This window comes from Sander vitreus, chromosome 13 (assembly GCF_031162955.1).
Source record: "Sander vitreus isolate 19-12246 chromosome 13, sanVit1, whole genome shotgun sequence".
NCBI classification, from domain to species: domain Eukaryota; kingdom Metazoa; phylum Chordata; class Actinopteri; order Perciformes; family Percidae; genus Sander; species Sander vitreus.
In genome coordinates, this window is record NC_135867.1 from 14,742,194 (window position 1) to 14,759,753 (window position 17,560).

Sequence of the window (17,560 nt, forward strand, 5' to 3'; positions counted from 1 at the left end):
TAATATCTGTTTATTTATCGCAACTAATATCGTTATCACTTTCAACGTTCTCCCATATCGCATATTTTCCTCATATCGTGCAGCCCTAAAACAATGACCCTTCAGGAATACATATTTATATAAAACAATATATAACCGGTTATCATTAAAAGCACAGCTCTTTAACACACCGTTTAGTATAACCATGCATGCAATTACCTCAGGGTGGCTGGCGTTATCCCTGGCCTGGATCACCAGTTCATGGACTCTCTTCAGTTCAAAATCCAGGGGCCTATTCAGAGTGATGACCCCGGACTTGATATCTATGACAAAGGTGCGGTCAGGGTCACTCTGACGTCGGTTGATTTCATAAAGGACCAGACCATTATCGCCCTCATCCTCATCAGTTGCAAACACCTGAAACGATAAGAAAGTCAAACACTGAAATGAAAATGACCCTGGAAAATCTGGATTTACAGAAGCAAGAACTATTACTGAAGTAATAAGTCAATATCTGAACACTGGCAAGACTTGCGCTAACCTGTAGGATGCTGCTGCCTTGTTGGAGACTTTCAGAGATAATAGCGTGGTATCTGCTCTGATTAAAGACCGGCGCGTGATCGTTGATGTCGGTCACAGTCACTTCCAGGGTCATGGATCCCATCCGTCTGGGTGAGCCCCCATCAAAGGCCTCGAGGACCAGGGTGTAAAATGAGCGCTTCTCCCTGTCCAGGAGTCCATTGACTACCAGATCTAGATATAGCAACTTGTTAGCAGCTCTCTTGGTCTCCAGTCTAAACGCCTGGCCTACGTTGCCCTCTGAAATAGAGTAGCCTTGGGTGGTCAGCTGGTCCTTGTCCGCATCCGTTGCAGGCTCGAGGGAAAACCTCGTCCCCACTGCTGTGTGCTCAGAGATCTTAAGAACAGCTTTCTTTTTGGGGAACACAGGTGCATGGTCGTTGATGTCGTTGACAGTGATCGACACTTCAACAGTGACTCCCGTCATTGTCACAGCGATAAAGCTATAGTGGTCCCTTTGCTCACGGTCCAGACGGCGTGCAGTGGTAATGATGCCTGTGGTTTCGTCGATGTTGAGATCATTGCTTACGCCTGTGCTCTCATGGTCCGAGATGAAGTAAAGACCACCGGTTTCACCAGGCGGTAGCCCAGCGCTAATGTCACCAACAATGGTCCCTGCCGGCTGCTCTTCATCCAGCTGGAGCTCCAGTGCTCCGAGGACAGTTGTAGACTGAACAAGAACAAGGATGATGCAGAAATAAAAGAGTGGCTTCCATCGCCAGAGACTTGAACACATACAGGGTCCACTGACCCAAGCCCTCCGTCTTGACCCTTTGCTTGTTATCGGCATGGCTGGGATCTGCTACACCTGGGAGAAAGAGAAAAATATCAGCCAGAGAAAAATTGTATTTCTACAATGTTTATGATGTGTGAATTATTGAGCAATTAAACAGCTTTTTTCATTCTCTATTAGAAAACATCTTGAAAATTCACTTGCTCCCTAAGCCCAAATGAAAACAAATTGTGACCAAGAAGTGGAGTTTGTATCTTAAATCCTTGCATGACAACGTGCTAACACTTTTACAATCCAGAACCTATATTAAAGACACAGCATGATGAATTTCAGCTTTTTTTCCCCCATTAAATAGACACATATAACATTTTGGAAAGAACTCTTCAGCTGGATCAGGAGGATTTGAAAGAGCATGAAAATGGAAGTCTAAATATGTCCAGGATCCACATTGGCTTGAACCCCATTGAGGACAGAATCATAAACTATATTTATCTGAAGGATAACACATTTTATTCACTGGGTGAGAACATTTTAAAGTGTCCAGAGCTGTCGCTGAAAACCCAAGCGAAAACCCATTAAAGACACTGAAATGGGCACCATGATCCTTTGTAAGATTTTTATTTCATGATAGCGAATGCTGACAGACACACACACACACACACACACACACACTTACAAATACTTGGAATGCATGTGAAAGTTGGTAAGTCTATAGCTTTTTCGGCAGAGGCTTTATAGGGAAAAGCAGTCATTTAAGACTGTAAGCTTAGCCTCTTTGTTCCCCAAACTCTAAATCATGCACATATCCATGAAGGTAATATCCTCCTCATTCTAATGTTATATCAATCTTATCAGTCATTGGCTGGATCTAATCATTAACAGATACACATACTGTAACTATCCACAAAGGCACGCATCAGTCCAGGGTCAAACACTTTTTGCCAACAATTCTTTATATTCCTGGTGTGCCAGAAGTGTGATTTGTCTTATTGACTGCAAGAAAGGCAATCACAAGAGTTTAAAAGGCTATCTAAAACTGACCTGACAGTGTCCAAGTTATCCTGCAGCTAACGCACCATCTGGTACTTCCAGCAAGTTAAAACAAACACCAATAATTATTTGCAAATGGTATTTGACCCAGGTTTGACACACATACCTTTTGCACACGGTCATTCAAATCTGGAAATACAAATTTAACCTGCATGGTCGCTGTAAATTCTCATGAGATAGATGCTAATTTTAGCCCTTGATGAGGTCTACAGATATTTAGATTATGTTCAAAATGAGAGCAATTGTTTATGCATGTCCCTCTCATATTTAAAGGGAAAGATTTATTGAGCGTATAACTCTTCAAAACATCCTGCAATGAGGAGGACCATCAAGCCCTAACCTAACTCATTCATCACACAGACCAGAGGGGTGCTGCTTTAACAATCTTCTACATTAAACACCTAAACCCTCTGGAATATGAATAAGTCCTGCCTCTATTAGCTAATGTTTGGTACAAATCATCAAAACTATAGATGTGTGACGCACGCAAAGGGCTAGTAGCACACAGGAGGTTAGTTGTCAATGGTGGTTGTTGGCCTTTGCTGGCCAGCCATATTCACCCAGACAATAACTCCCCCAGTGCATGTATAGTCTGGACAGTTAACCTAAGGAATGTCTTCCACCTCTTGAGAGAAAGCCAGCCTGCTGCCGGCTGCAGTATCTGCACATACGTTGAATTAAAGCATTCACACTCACACCAAAAAAGCCATAGGCTGACTACCATTCCATATATAGAAAGAGGATGAAAAGCAGTTTATTTCTAATAAACAATAAGTTGATCAAAGTGAGGTTGCACTCAGCAGATTCACTGTGTCAATCACCTTAATCGGAATCAGAGACACATACAGTAGAAATGCTTAAATATTTGCTTGTAGTTGAGCTTAACATAATTAGTTTATTTTCAGTTTCTTCTCAAGGCTGCCGGAAAATACTATAGCTCCTGACTATTTAGACTGTGGATAACAGCATAAAAAACGTTATTCAATATCTAATGAATCCTCCTGCAATCACCACCCCACCAGTCTTACTATTGACCCTGACCTCCTGAGGTAGTTTATGAGGCCTCAGAAGAGGAGAGATTAATAAAGTCTATAGCTCCACTGGGACAGAGAGAGGGGCACTGATAGTGGCCCCTCTAGTATGGTCACTGACCTCTACATCTGGTCTAGACAGCTGCTCTGGACAGTTGCTGCACTCCTACGCAAAGAGGGAAGCAGATCTGAGCCTGAGCATAGTCTGCATACACGCCTTTCTTTTGTTGTGTTTGTCAAAGTAGTTGTGAGTTTTTGTGACTATGGGAATGTCTGTCTTGAATAAGCGCAGGAGGAAAGAGAACAAAAGAGAGAAGTTGAAAGAGTAGGTCTCAGAGAGAGAATTAGGCGTGTAATGATAAAAAGAAACCTTTCTACTGCTGGGAGGGAAACTCACACTGTAATGAAATGAACTAACAGTACACTACAGTACCATAATGCAGCCATTGAGAACACCAGGGAGGACAAAAAAAGAACAAGAGAGATGGAAAGACTGGATTTAGGAAACAATAGAACAAGTTACATTCTGAGGAGTGATTACAGTTTGCTTTGGCTTGACTGCCTTATTGTCTTTAGGGACTACTGAGCTGTGTAGTAGAAACTTATGATTGAAAAGGAAAGTCAGAATGGTGTATTTCAAAGTGTGCGATTGCGTATGTGTGTCCTTTTATGTCCTCTCTCCCTCATTGCTTTAGTTGAGTGTCAGTGAAAGGTTGTATTGATGAACAGTTTGCACGGCTGCAATCTGTCACTGTCAATGAGCAGTCAGTGCATGACATCATCTCCCTTTTGACACATGCTGTAATATACCTGTGTTTACACTGGACAACACAAGCTGATGAGGAATGGAGCAAGCAAGGGCTAAAAAAAAGCTCATGCTGAAAGGATACTGGCTTAGACAGTTGGCCATTGGAAAAGACAGCCACTTGATTCACTCCCTCTAGTGGCACTCTTTATTACATTCTGCTAATTATGATAAATGGCGTTTCTAGTATTTAACACAAATTATGGTATTAATTACATCTTAAATTCAAAGATTTACATAAAATATGAAAAAACAACACAGAACAAGTTTGAAGTCTGTTTGAATGCATGTATCTTTATACATCTGTGTCATTGTACGCCTGCACAACACATGTGCATGCAAGCAGTGACATCATCTCTGTGCGACCACATTGACAGCCAGGCAGGGCAGACCCGGAGGGCTCCATGCAGTCTCAGCCGCATTATATCTGGCACTGCACCCCCATAATCTGCCTCTGCTGTGCACAAGCCTCAAAGCCTCAAATACATGGGCCTCCACTCTTAAGTGCTGTTTCCATATAATAGAAAACCAAAGTGTTTTCTATAGGATGTGACCATTTAAAGCAGTACAGTATGTGTATGAGGATGTGCGTGAGTGTGTTTGCGCTGTCATATCTTAGTTGTGAGGAATAGCTTTTCCTCATGCAGTGCCAATTCTAAACAGGCCTCTCTATCTCCCTCCCATGTCCGTCCCTCCTCCTTCCTTCCGTCCATCCCCTCTAATGGATTTAGCAGATCTAGTAGGGCACGCCATAGCTACCCGTGGGCCAAGCTAAACAGGACCCAAAGTCACAAAGTTCCAAGTAACAAACGGCCTCTCCACACCGCCTCTATCTCAGCCATGTTTCTTGTGATTTGGTAGAACAGCACAGGGTTGCATTCAGCTAGTTCCTCAGCGGTTGAGAGGTCTTGCCTGTAGATAGTTGGCAGCCACTCATTCAGCTCTGCAACTGCTTCTGTCTCAACCAGAACAAACATTGGCTAGTTCCTGTAAATGACAGTAAAGTCAGACAGGGGAAAGACTAAAGGGAAAAGTTGTCAAAATTAAATTTAAAATAAAGTTAAAATTAGAAATACAGTATTCCTGTCATAAAGACAGACACTGAATACAACCTTGTCTTAACATATTCAAAACCCCAATTGCAAAAATCAGATTTTCTTATCTCGCAACATCTTTTTTTGCAATCCATGTCATTCATGCGCTCTATGTGGTGTTAAGATACTAGATTGTTGTAGTTTTGGTGCCATTTGAAAGCATGAACAAACTAAAAGTATGACAGTTCTCAGCAATGGTTAAATTGCAGGGTGGCTAGAGCAACACCAACTCTTTAAATGACTGAGAATGAAAGGTTAGGCCAGGTTGTGGTGAAACAGGCTGCAGCGGTAAAAAGCTTTGTGAGAAGAGGGAGGGAGAGAGGGAGGGAAGGGAGTGCTGAGAGTCTGGTGGGGGTAGAAGATGGAGGAATGCTTTGCATCTCAGTTTTCATGTCATTTGGGTTGTGTGTGTTTAGGGGGACGCCAATTATGACCCCTGTCTCCCCTTCAGTCGCCTTTCCCCGGATCTCTGGATATAAATGTCCCGTTTCCAACCCCAGCTGTCACTAGCACTGTGAGCATATGTGTGTGTGTGTGTGTGTGTGTGTGTGTGTATGTATTGAAATCCCCTTCTATGCACATACATATCTGTTTCCTCAGTTTCAGTTTTACTTTTCCTCCATTCCAGACTACATTCAGACAACACTAAATGCCCCCCCCCCGTGCTTTTAGTAGCTTATTTGGGGTTCCCCATTTCACGCGGCCTACATATGATCATTGTACCTTCTGAAATTGTGTTCAATGATACAATGATGACGTGTGAAATAAACAAAACAAAATAAAATAAATAAAAACACCAGATATCAGTTTTAATTCATTTCCACAGCTGCCTAGATCAAAATGGAATCTAAAGTATCGCAGCTCCTGCCCCTCAGACAGCCAGACTGTCTCAACAGTAACACACACACTGAAATATACATGCACATGCTGCACCAAAGCACAATCAATATTAATACTACTATGGTGAGAGAGTTCATGACTAAGTCACACAATTAGGTTACCTCACTCAGGGGAAGCCTGCAGCCGTAAAAGCTCTCACAACCTGTAAAACCCAACCTACATATCTGGTTAGTGGAGACTGGTAGAATCTAAGTAGGTCAGTTTGAATTAATTATGATGAAGTGAGGACCAGTTCCTTTGTTACTGTGAGCTGTAACTTAATTGGTTGATCTGGTACAGAGTAACTAATCTAGTAGCCACAAATACATACTGTAAAAGGGAACATAAAACATCCAGTTGATCCATCATTACTTAATCATCTTTTAATTTCTCTCTTCATTTTTCTTATTACATTTAGAACTATATCAATGACTACAAACTTTTGTACCGAGGAACCAAGCTGTAACATTTTTCCTGGTTTACATCAACTCTGTGAAGGCCTTTGTTTTTAATTCTGTCCATGAAATGTTGCTCTAGAGTTTTATTTTATGACTTATTTCCTACATAAATGTCTATATCAGTGACATCAGTAAGGCTGCAGAGGGCGGGGGGGCACGTCATCACAGAAACTTCTCAGTTCACAGTAAAAGCGAGCCTCTGTGCCATGAGCCTACTCAGACAGAGTGTCCACACTTTGCTTTCATATTGCAGTTTTTGTTCTATTCTGAAGAGTAGAATATATAGAAAATAATAATCTAGAAGACAAAAGTATTTTTCTGTGATAAAGGAAGTGAATGTTGCTTGCATGTGAAAGATTTTTCTTCCAATCTGTAGGTATTTGGAGAGATATTTTTTCATGGTTTGGCTCCATGCTCTCATTTGGATGTGAAATGATGCGATGAAAATGAGGTTAAAGCGCTGCCTTGTTGTTAAGTTTTGTTTTATTCTCAGCAATAAAAAAACAGCCCTGGTTGAACATTATGTGTCCTCATGTTGGGGGTAGTGCTATTTAAGATATTCAATAAAATTATTTTTTGTATGTTGCATTCTATTGTTAGTCTGCCAAAAAAAAAACAATAGGCTCAAGTGCTCTTCATAGCCATTGTTCATCTTAATTTATCAATGTCTTGAGCTATATTTGACTCAATTGTTAGCGTAGCATTATTACAAGTCATGACTGGTTGACGTTATCAAATCAGTCTCAATTCACTATGCTGCTACAACATAATTGTACATGTTACACTTAAGTTTTTGCATCTCTCCACGAACATGCTTACTCAACTCAATGGGGATATTAGTTGGGGTAAAAGAACCGCAGAAGACCCTGAAACTCTGCTGCAGCAGCAGCATGACAATTCAAAGCTAGGGTGATGACTCAGATTTGTTTATTTAACCACACAGAGGATGTCAAGCTGGAAAACAGTCACACATACTTACAAACTTCGCTCGGGTCCCCTGTGACAAAACGTCCTAGATTTTACTGCCCGACAGGCAAGAAGGAGTAAGAGAACAACACATGGAAGGAGCCGAGAAAGAAGTGGACCTAGATATGCAGAAGAAAGGATTCTAAATGAGGTTTCCTTAGAAAAACATTGCCACGGTGACAGAGACAGAAACATGACATGCAGTTAACCATAGTCTGATTGAGTGCTGAATCACTTGCATGCATGCAGCTTTACACGCACCCACATAAATAATGTAACCTCTGGACCGTCAGTGAAGCCATGAAGTGAAAACACAGCCGGAGGTGATTCACTAAGCCCTCAACCTTCAAGGCCACACTGCCAAGTGAATGTGCGGTTTTGTGTGTGTGTGTGTGTGTGTGTGTGTGTGTGTGTGTGTGTGTGTGTGTGTGTGTGTGTGTGTGTGTGTGTGTGTATGATGATTCGTGAACAATTTATAAATAGTGGGTGGAAATTCAAAGAATGTGAGATCAAGAAAGAATGAGATAATACTGTAATATAAAACAAAGTACAAAAAAAGGGTTTGCATGGCGAGATATCCCTGAAGGTGAAGCAGCAGCTGCCATCTACCATCACTCATCGCCCCTCCCCATCAGATCATGTTTAATATCCCACAAGGGCAAGTTGTCAAGCCGAACAAGTCCATGACTGAGATAAATACCCTTGCATTTTAAGTTCTACCTGATAGGAGAACACCGATTTAATCCACTGTAGTGAAAAGCAGAACACTGACTGGAAGCAAGTAAACATCAGGAAATATTCAATGTTATGCGGAAGACTTTAAAATGTACAAGAACTGCTGTGGGGACATATGGGAGGTGAGTGGCACATGTGGCAATATGAACATACTTTAGTCACAAAATTGTCATGACAACATTAACATACACACACAAACAATATTATATCAGAAGAATCCTAGCATTTGTTAATGAACGAAAAGAGGAAAAGTTAAATGACAAAACACTCAGCTGATAGCCAAAAACAGGATCAGGAAGAGGGAAACCAAAGATCCGTCTTGTAACTGAAACACATTCACACACAAACACACACACATAGGCAAGCACACACTTTAATCTTTTTTTTTTTCTACATTCCACCCAATGAAATAATCAGTGGCATGGCCTAACAGCAAACCAGAAAGAAAGTCATATCAGGTCATGTTATTGTATCAGAAAACACATAAACATTAATCAAATCTAACAAAGCTAAATTTCTGAGGGTGAAAAGAGGTCAGTATGTTCCTAAGAGAAATGCTACAGGCTTAATTTCACTGGGAGACACTGGGAATTTGGTTCTTCTTTGGTTGACAAATCTGGAAAACTATCAACATCTGTAATTATTCATCTCTAGCTCAGAATATGGGGCAGTGACTTAGCTTATTAGTTATTAAATTCTCTCAGGTTAGTGGTGCGCCGACAGCTGTTCTCCAAGAGAATGCCTTTGTATCATGTTACTCCATTATATGTCTTGTGGTAAGCCTGGGAATTACGTATGTCTGTCTTTGTTTTAATTTGCTCTACAGACTTGAAAAGACATCAATACTCATCAGTTAATAATGGATGAAATCGTAAGAGATGTGATAGATGGGTTTGAGGCTCCAAATGAATTAATTAACTTCAGGACTGATCAATAGCACTTTGATTCTCTGACAGAAATGTCAATGGCAAACAACACAGAATAAAAAAATTTCACGAAGGAAAACACTTTTCTCCAGCCAACTTTTTCTTCTTTTCCCTCCTTTTGTCTCACACCACCCACACACATCCAGTCTCTGAATCCCTTAACTTGCATAACACGTTGCACTACCTGCGCTGCGGTGCCCTACATGCAGCTCTCAGCTCAGTGCAAGTGTTTGAAGTTACCAGAAGCTCAGATCATCTCGCTTACTTCATTAAAAACACATTTGACGCTACACAGACAAGCTCTCTCTTCCTCTTTTTACTCAGCCCACTCGCCTTGAGAGCTCAGACACCTCTCAGTCATCATGCACCCAGATGGACAGCAGTTCCAACATTTTATTCATCTTCGCTCATAGCCATTCCCACATTTATCTCTTCATGTGACTAATGAAATGAATATATCACTTTATTCAGAAACATGTGTGCATATACTGCACACACATGCCTGCACCAGTCATTTCCTCAATGGGGAAGAATCGATAAAGAGATCCGAGCAGAAATGTCTCTTCTGGCATCTGAAAGGATACATTGCTGAAAAATCAAGTCAATTAATCAATTAGAGGATAGAGAGAAAATTAATTAACAATGAAGACATTTTCACACCTGCTGGTTTTTGACATTTCATAGACTGAACCGTTAAAGGTACAATATGTAATACTGACAGCTAGTGTTTAAAATAGTTACTGCAGTACAAAGTCAAAATACTGGAGAGAGTCGTCTCCCCCACCCCCTCCTCTCCAGACTCAAAGTTCACGGAGGTTGCCAGGCTGAGACCCATCCACAACAATGTTGCTAGAAGCTTGTCTCACATAGCCAGACATTACTTCACAGCACAGCGGAGTAGCTAACGTTAGATGCTGGCTATATTGACAGTCATAAAAGCCTGTGCTCATGCGGAGCTCTGTACCCAACTGACAGACACACTTTTCGGCTTAGAATTACGGTAGGAACCGCTAAAAACACAACAACCTCGCCGTCCTCTCCACCCGACGGACAGACACACTTCCTCGGCTTAGAATTACGGTGAGAACCACTAAAAATAACACTACCTTGCCGTCCTCTCCACCGGACTGAACACACTTTATTGTCTTAGAATTACAGCAACAATCGCTAAACACACAGCAAATTCACGGTCCTCCCGATTTACAGCCCCCCCCTCTCTTGGCTTAAAATAACTCACCGTTGTCGGCTACAGCCGCTGAACAGGCTACACGTTGTAGCGCGCTGGGTTTACGTTTTTACAGGTATATCTGGCAACCCGACCTGGCTGTCAAACTGGGCAGTTGATAACAACACACAGGCCAAAACACAAACAGAAATTCCGTCACGGAACGGAAATTTCAAAAAGCTGAAAATACTGGCATTAGCATTGTTGTGAGAAAAGATAGTATTTCAACTTAGCACGTTTCCTTAATATCTGTTGACGCATTGGGGCCATTTTTTGATTCCTTACACTAAATAGATTACATATTGGACCTTTAATTTATTAGTAAACAAAAGAATTAAGAGATTTACTGCTGATGGAAATAGTCATTAGTTGCACCCCAAGAGGCATATCTTTGTAAAAGTACTGTATATTCAAAGGCCACACACTTGCATACATGCATGCACAGAAGCCAACTCACTTCTTCCATCCATCTACTGCAACAATGAGAAACCCAGAGATCCAATGATCTAGCCACACTTTGGCATTCAGGGGCCACTGTCTCAGGTCCAACCCACGGCGGAGAAGCAAAGAGTGGAGAAACTCGAGACAACACCAATCTTTAGAGGACTTCCATCTGCAGCTTCCTCCAGGAATATAGCAACTCATTTCAAGAAGTGATTATCCCTGATCTGAATCTAAAAGCCTGGTCTGGTTACGCTGGCCAGTTTGTATCAACGTCTGTTGTCAACTTTAAAGATTATACTGTAGCAAGTCGAGACGTTTGAAACTTGGTATTTTTAAAGGGCAGTGGAACTCGTCCAAAAGCAGTCCCTATGGGTTTGCAGGCAGCACCTATACTGTCCTGCATTGTAAAGCTTTTTACATTTTTTTTTAATTTAGCTAGTGTCTGTAGTCTTTCCATTCAGCTGACCTGATCATTACACTAACAGGATCCCTACAGCTGGGACCAAGACCGAATAACGACGATTACTTTAGAACTGGGCCTCAGAACAAACAAAAATGGAACTGCACCATCTGAAAACTCCAGCTAGTCAATCACTCTGCATCTGACAGGAGAGTCCAGTCATTTCCTTTGATTGGTTGAGGCAGTCATACATACACTAATATCTTCTCCAGAGCAGCAGATAGATGGTCCTTCATACTGTAAGTAGGAAGGTAAGATCTGTATTTCCCCACGGGACAGACTACAGAACACTGTCAGAAAGTAAGCCTCGGTCTGAGCTAAAATAAGGTATGACTCAGGATAATTATGTATCAGGGTTTGATTCATTTTGCCAGACTTTATTTAATATGAACAAGTTTCAACGGCCACACATTGCAAAGTATGAACTTGTACCTCATAATATAAACATTATCTCCCGAAGTTCTCGCAACATAAAGGAAAAATTAAACAAGCAAGGATGGTAACTGCTGAGAAACTGGGAACACGTTTTAAAGGCAAAGCCAAAATAAAATTATGAAATTACAACCTGATGCCTTTATATTTGTTTAATTTTTAAAAAATGTTGAAGAAATTCCACCAATGCATTGATATACTTAAAGTAAGGTAATTAACACCCACACGATATAGCCACATTTTAATTTCAATGTGATTTGTGGAAGCACTTTCTCTGCATGTAAGCACACACGCAGCTCAAATTTTAGAATGGTGTAATTAAATTTCACGATTATAATCACAGATGGCAGACTTGGCGATTGTAGCTGCCATGGCAACCAAGAAGCCCTGAGGTTAAAATTAATGAAATGTGGAACAATCAGCAAAGGGGATTCTTTATCAATGGAAATCTTATTTTCTGACTCCACTACTAAAGCTATTAATAACTACCTGCTCCTCCTGTGGATGGATGATGCAAACAGAAGTGGCTTTCCAGGAAACCAAAGCTACTCCATCACGCAAAACTGCAGCTTAACACTGGTTATAGTTCACATGCTGCCTACTAAACATAAATTACATGGAATCCCCTCAATATTGAGTCTTTGGTTTATGTTATGTCTAAGACTGGTCTGCAAGGTAAATAAAGACACCAACACAAACCCCAGTGAGTGAAAGATGGAGGGTAAATAATTCCACTAGCTACTTGTGGAGCCAGGGAAGGGGAAAACAATCTTTAGATTTTTGGTTGGCTGTCATCTGCTACCCATTTAACACTGTGGTGAGTGTGTGTTGTATTTTCTATACTTGTGAGGACAAATGATTATTTTGCCTTGCCTCATTTTAAGGTGTTAATTTAGCATTTAAAGCATGTGGTGTTGAGAGTTAGGGTCTGGTTTGTTGGGGTATGGGGAATGGAGGAATATCATCGAGTGAGGTAAGGTAAGGCTTGTGGAGGTCGGAGTGCATGTTGTGTGTGTGTGTGTGTGTGTGTGTGTGTGTGTGTGTGTGTGTGTGTGTGTGTGTGTGTGTGTGTGAGAGAGAGAGAGAGAGAGAGAGAGAGAGGGTGAGAGTAAGAGGGAATCTCTGAGTCACTTCCCGATATTTGTAGTCAGATGCTGACTTCCCATGCACAAAAAAACAAAACCCAGGAAAAAACAATTCTAGGATACAATTAGACAGATTTTTGTTTGAGCTGCAACATTTGGGTGGGAAGATGCTTTCTGTTTTTTTCTTTTTCTCTGTTGGCAGCACTCCATAAGTTTTCTCTGCAATATTGTACAAGTGGTGTCTTTGTATTTTCTTAATTAAAAATTCAAGTTTTAGACTTTGTGAAAAAGGGTTTATAGTATAAAATCATGCACATAATTAAACTTGACTGAAAAAGACCACATTTTGTTCTTAGGTTTTGTGGGAGCCACAAAGAGGACAACAGTGTATACAGTACAAGTAGGATTTCATTGTCAATGTGGGTGGTGAATGCACAATTTAATTACACTGTATATCTCCAGAGTTTAAAGTAAACTCTCAAGATTACTTGAGACTTGCAGAACAATAAAGCCTCAACTTGGGCATTCCCTAACTTAATACCATTAGAGTAAACAAAAAAGACCCTAAAGACGTGGGTGGGTGGTGGTATTATATTTAACTCGAAAAAAAGGCAAAATTGAAAAAAAATGTAAAACAGAGATTTAACTATATTTGCCAGCATGCCAGCATTAATTAGATGTAGCATTTTCAAAATACAAGTAGTAGAATAAGATGAAGAAACCAAGCCAAGTTTGATGCCACATTGCTGCAAACATGCACCCCCAATAATCTGATATACAATGAAAGGAATGGGGGTTAGAGTGTAATGGCTACTATTCAGTCACCTCCTGCAAAAATTGTAATATAAAGTCTTTGAGCAGATGCTGAGTGTATGTATTTTGAACACAGCCCTGATGAGAATTTCCTCTAAACCTGGCAGAGTGTGTATCATGCTCATCCATTCAGCTGCACTGAACCAGCAGACTGTTTACTTTGTTGATAAGCTCTACAAAAAGACTTGACACTGAACTCAACTGAATAAAGAGACGTCTCTGCCTTGGCACGCTTGTTATAGACAGTGTAAAAAAAAAAAAAAACTCAGGTAATGGCAATAATGTGAATCATCACAGCTCTTCTTGATAAATAAAGGAGGACGAATAAATACATCTTTTACAGGGAGGTCAGGGGTCAAGGTGGACACCTCAGCTGCCATACCATCATTAAATGGTGGTCTAGGCTCAAACTTGGAATTCCTCTTTTCATAATTGTATCCTCTAAAAATCTACATTATGACTTCAAGAATCAAGATATAACTAAATTCTCTAGAAATATATTAATTGCCACAATTGTAAAATATCCGAAGTCTTGCTCCTTTTTTTCTGAGCTACTCTAAGCAGCTGATGTGAGTAATTATAAGTTGTTTGTACAAACATAAGCTCTACTCAGTTGCAGCCGCACCAACAGATATCCATATGGTTCCTGTTAGAAAATGTCTTGCTGCACGCCTCATCACTCTGCAAGAAACCAAACTCTTACTGGTTGTATGCAGACCTGAGGCTGAGGCCAGTATGCTGCAGAGCTGGAGCACATGAGACCATGTAAGTGGATAGTGTAATAATGCAAAGATCCGTATCCCTCCTCAGCAGAAAACCAGTAGCTGTGGATGCCAGCAGACACCAGATATGACTAGGATAACTATTGTGGTTAGGTACTTAAATATGCCCCTGGGTTCCCATTTTTAGCTTTTGGCCATGTAAACATATATAGACAGAACTGGCTGCTATAAATACACTTCATGTTTTAAAAAAAAACTGTGTCAAAATGTATTTGCTGGATATATTAAAACTATCTAAAATCCTCTTGGACTTCTTATTTTTGTATGTTTAATGTATGCGGTCTCTGGTCTCTACTGAGATAGTCCCCCTACAATGTTTGGGTTCTGTTTTCATAATCATACAGAAAATGGAAACCTACACCACCATCAGCAGAGCAGGCCCTGCTGTAGCATATGGTCTAAGTGCCTTGCTCAAAGGCACACAACAGTACTTCAAATTCTCTCCACTAGTGACGCCTCACAGTCTTCATGAATCCCTACACTGTCACATTAGTTGGTCTCGTCAGGAATTAGTCCAGAGTATGCTGTATGAATCACTTTGTGCACTGTATGGTGTTTCCCTTTAAGCGGTTCTGTCCTCCCTCCAAAACAAAGTGTATTCGCTCTAAGTTGGAAACCCAGATGAGGAAACCATTTACTGTCATTAAGTAGTTCCATAAGACAATATGAGCCTACTGGCCTACTAGACTAACCTCTGTTTCATGTTTCTATACATTTTTAAAAGGGCTCCATTCTTTTCTCTGTTTCCAACCTGGCTATTTAGCTGGTTTGGCTGTGAATGGTAATCAATAATCAATATGAGGCTATGCTGCATCACCACAATCCATTGATCTTGTATAATACTACTGTAGTCCCTCTGGTCTCCCAACATAGCCTGACCAGCTACCAGCTCCTGCATGCAAGGTGCAGATGCAGGGTGCACCCTTCTTCTATATGGGGAACCAGAAGGGCTAATTTCTCTACATTTATCTCTTACTGATCAGATGCATTTGTGAACACAGAGGTTGATAATAAAGGAGATGGCACTTACATTCATCTGACCCACTCCGCAGCTCTGGATGTGCACTCTGGATATCCCCTCCAAAACTGATTAGTATGCAAACGGGTTTCCAATTCCCCCTCAACGACAGACAATCCACCAGAACAAAATCTTGAATGGAGCTATGCTGGCCAGCTGGACTAGGATTTTTTTCTTCTTTTTTTTTTTTTACATAATATCCCCCGCAAATGACAGTTGAGCCAATTCCACAGATGTTCTAATCCGGTAGACCGCCAGGTTTGGTTTACTCCTCCAGTGAAGGGTCTTTTTGCGTCTCAGTTCCCGTGTCAGGTGAGCGCGTTTGAATTAGCTGGAAAGCTCTACGGTTTCTTTTCTGTCTGCAGAAGAAAGGAGACGTCTGTGGCCCTGCAGTGCTCTGCTTGGTCTCTCGCTGATCTTAAACGTTTTTCTCCTCTTTCTCTCTCTCTCTCTCTCTCTCTCTCTCTCTCAGCATCCAGTCACTCAGGCAGGGGTGTGTGTGTGTGTATGTGCTGAGACAGAGCCGCTTCACGGCACCGTGCATCTCACCGACTGAAAGCCGACTCCTCCGCCACAAGGCCCAGCCCCCCAACTCTCCTTCTCCTCCCTTAACCGAGTTGGGTTGCTAATTTATTCGGGTAGCTACACAAAAGGGGGAACAGAGGAGAGGGAGGCTGTATACAGTGGGGAGTGAGCGGAGAGAGGAGATTGGAGAGCAGACTTTGGTGCCCCCCAGCACCGTTCAGTGGAAGTAGTCTTTAAGACAAAGGAGCGCACCATGCGCCATCAAAAGAGGGGTTTATGCATGGAAATGAGTCATAACGTTACATTTTACAACACAAGCCTATAGCTATAGATTCTATATATTTTTCATATCGGATTTAATACTGTGATATATTGCCAACTTGTATTAAAATCAGACATTTTAGAGTAGTATCCTTATTATTGAAGTTCAAATCAAGGTATTCAATTTTAATAAGGTTTTAAATATCTGGATGTAAAAGCTATACTGAGAGAAGTAGCAGCAGAGCTGGCTGGGCTGAGGTTCAGACACACACACACACACACACACACACACACACACACACACACACACGCACATTTTGGACTGCTAGCATCAGCACAGCAAGATGGGAGTCATTCATCACCCCAGATTTTAGGTCAAGCCTACACCTGCTTCGCTCAAGCAGAGCAAGGGAGGCGGTGTGGAGGAGGGAGAGATGGTGTGGAGGTGGGAGGTGTGAACATGGGGAGGGGTCTGGGTGGGTGTTGGAGGCGGTGGACAAGGATAGCAAACAATTCATCCCCTCTTGCTGTGGGAGACTACATGCCCAATGAGTGTGTATGTTGCAGTCAGTGGAGGGAAATGGTGCATTTACACTTCCACCAGTGTCTACATTTACCCACACTGACCATTACCTGATGTACAGACAGCGTGGAATCAGGCGGATTTAACAGTTTTACATCAATGACTGTTTGGTTAGTGGTGAATGCAAAAAGCAATCAGGGACGTGCACAGGTAGGCTACAGACTAATGTTGCCCGGGCAACAACCCGTTTTCTCTTATTGGCTGAGTTACCCCTCTTCTTTTTTTTAATTAAAGTTTTTATTTTTTTTAATTACTTTTTTTGCTGCTGTGGCAGTCCATCATTAGTAAAGTTGAGGAAGTTTTCTGACAGAAACAATATGTGGTGGTGCAGGCACGAAATATAGGCTATAGGCCTACTTCTTTTTATTTATTTTTAGGATCAAGGATGTTACATTTTACAGGAAGTGAAACAATTCTCCAGTTTCATTTTATCTTAAACAACTAAAACCTTATACAAAACCCCCCCAAAAAGAAAACATTGCTTAGTAATACCCCCCCCCAACACAGTTCCCGCCCCCCATATTTTGACAACATTCTGGGAAAAAAGCTTTTTTTCCATTTTGTTAGTTACACAGTTCTTCAAACCAGTTTAAGGATCTACACACTGAAAACAAGCACATAACTGCACGCCCACATTCGACACCAGCTGGTTAACAAGGCTTTAAACTCAGTCTCACAATGGACAGTCAGGCTACTC

General features: G+C 41.3%; 1 protein-coding gene across 1 annotated transcript in view; it reads right to left on the reverse strand.

The window, feature by feature from the left end:
- Window positions 1-16,049, reverse strand: part of dchs1b (dachsous cadherin-related 1b) — an 85,259-nt gene extending 69,210 nt beyond the window's left edge. The window contains exons 1-3 of the mRNA XM_078265995.1: window positions 15,507-16,049; window positions 521-1,366; window positions 199-396 (exon numbers count right to left, since the gene is read on the reverse strand). Of these exons, the coding sequence (XP_078122121.1) occupies window positions 199-396; window positions 521-1,348 (1,026 nt within the window). The 5' untranslated portion in view covers window positions 1,349-1,366; window positions 15,507-16,049. The remainder of the gene's footprint in view (window positions 1-198; window positions 397-520; window positions 1,367-15,506) is intronic.
- Window positions 16,050-17,560: the final 1,511 nt, after the last annotated feature.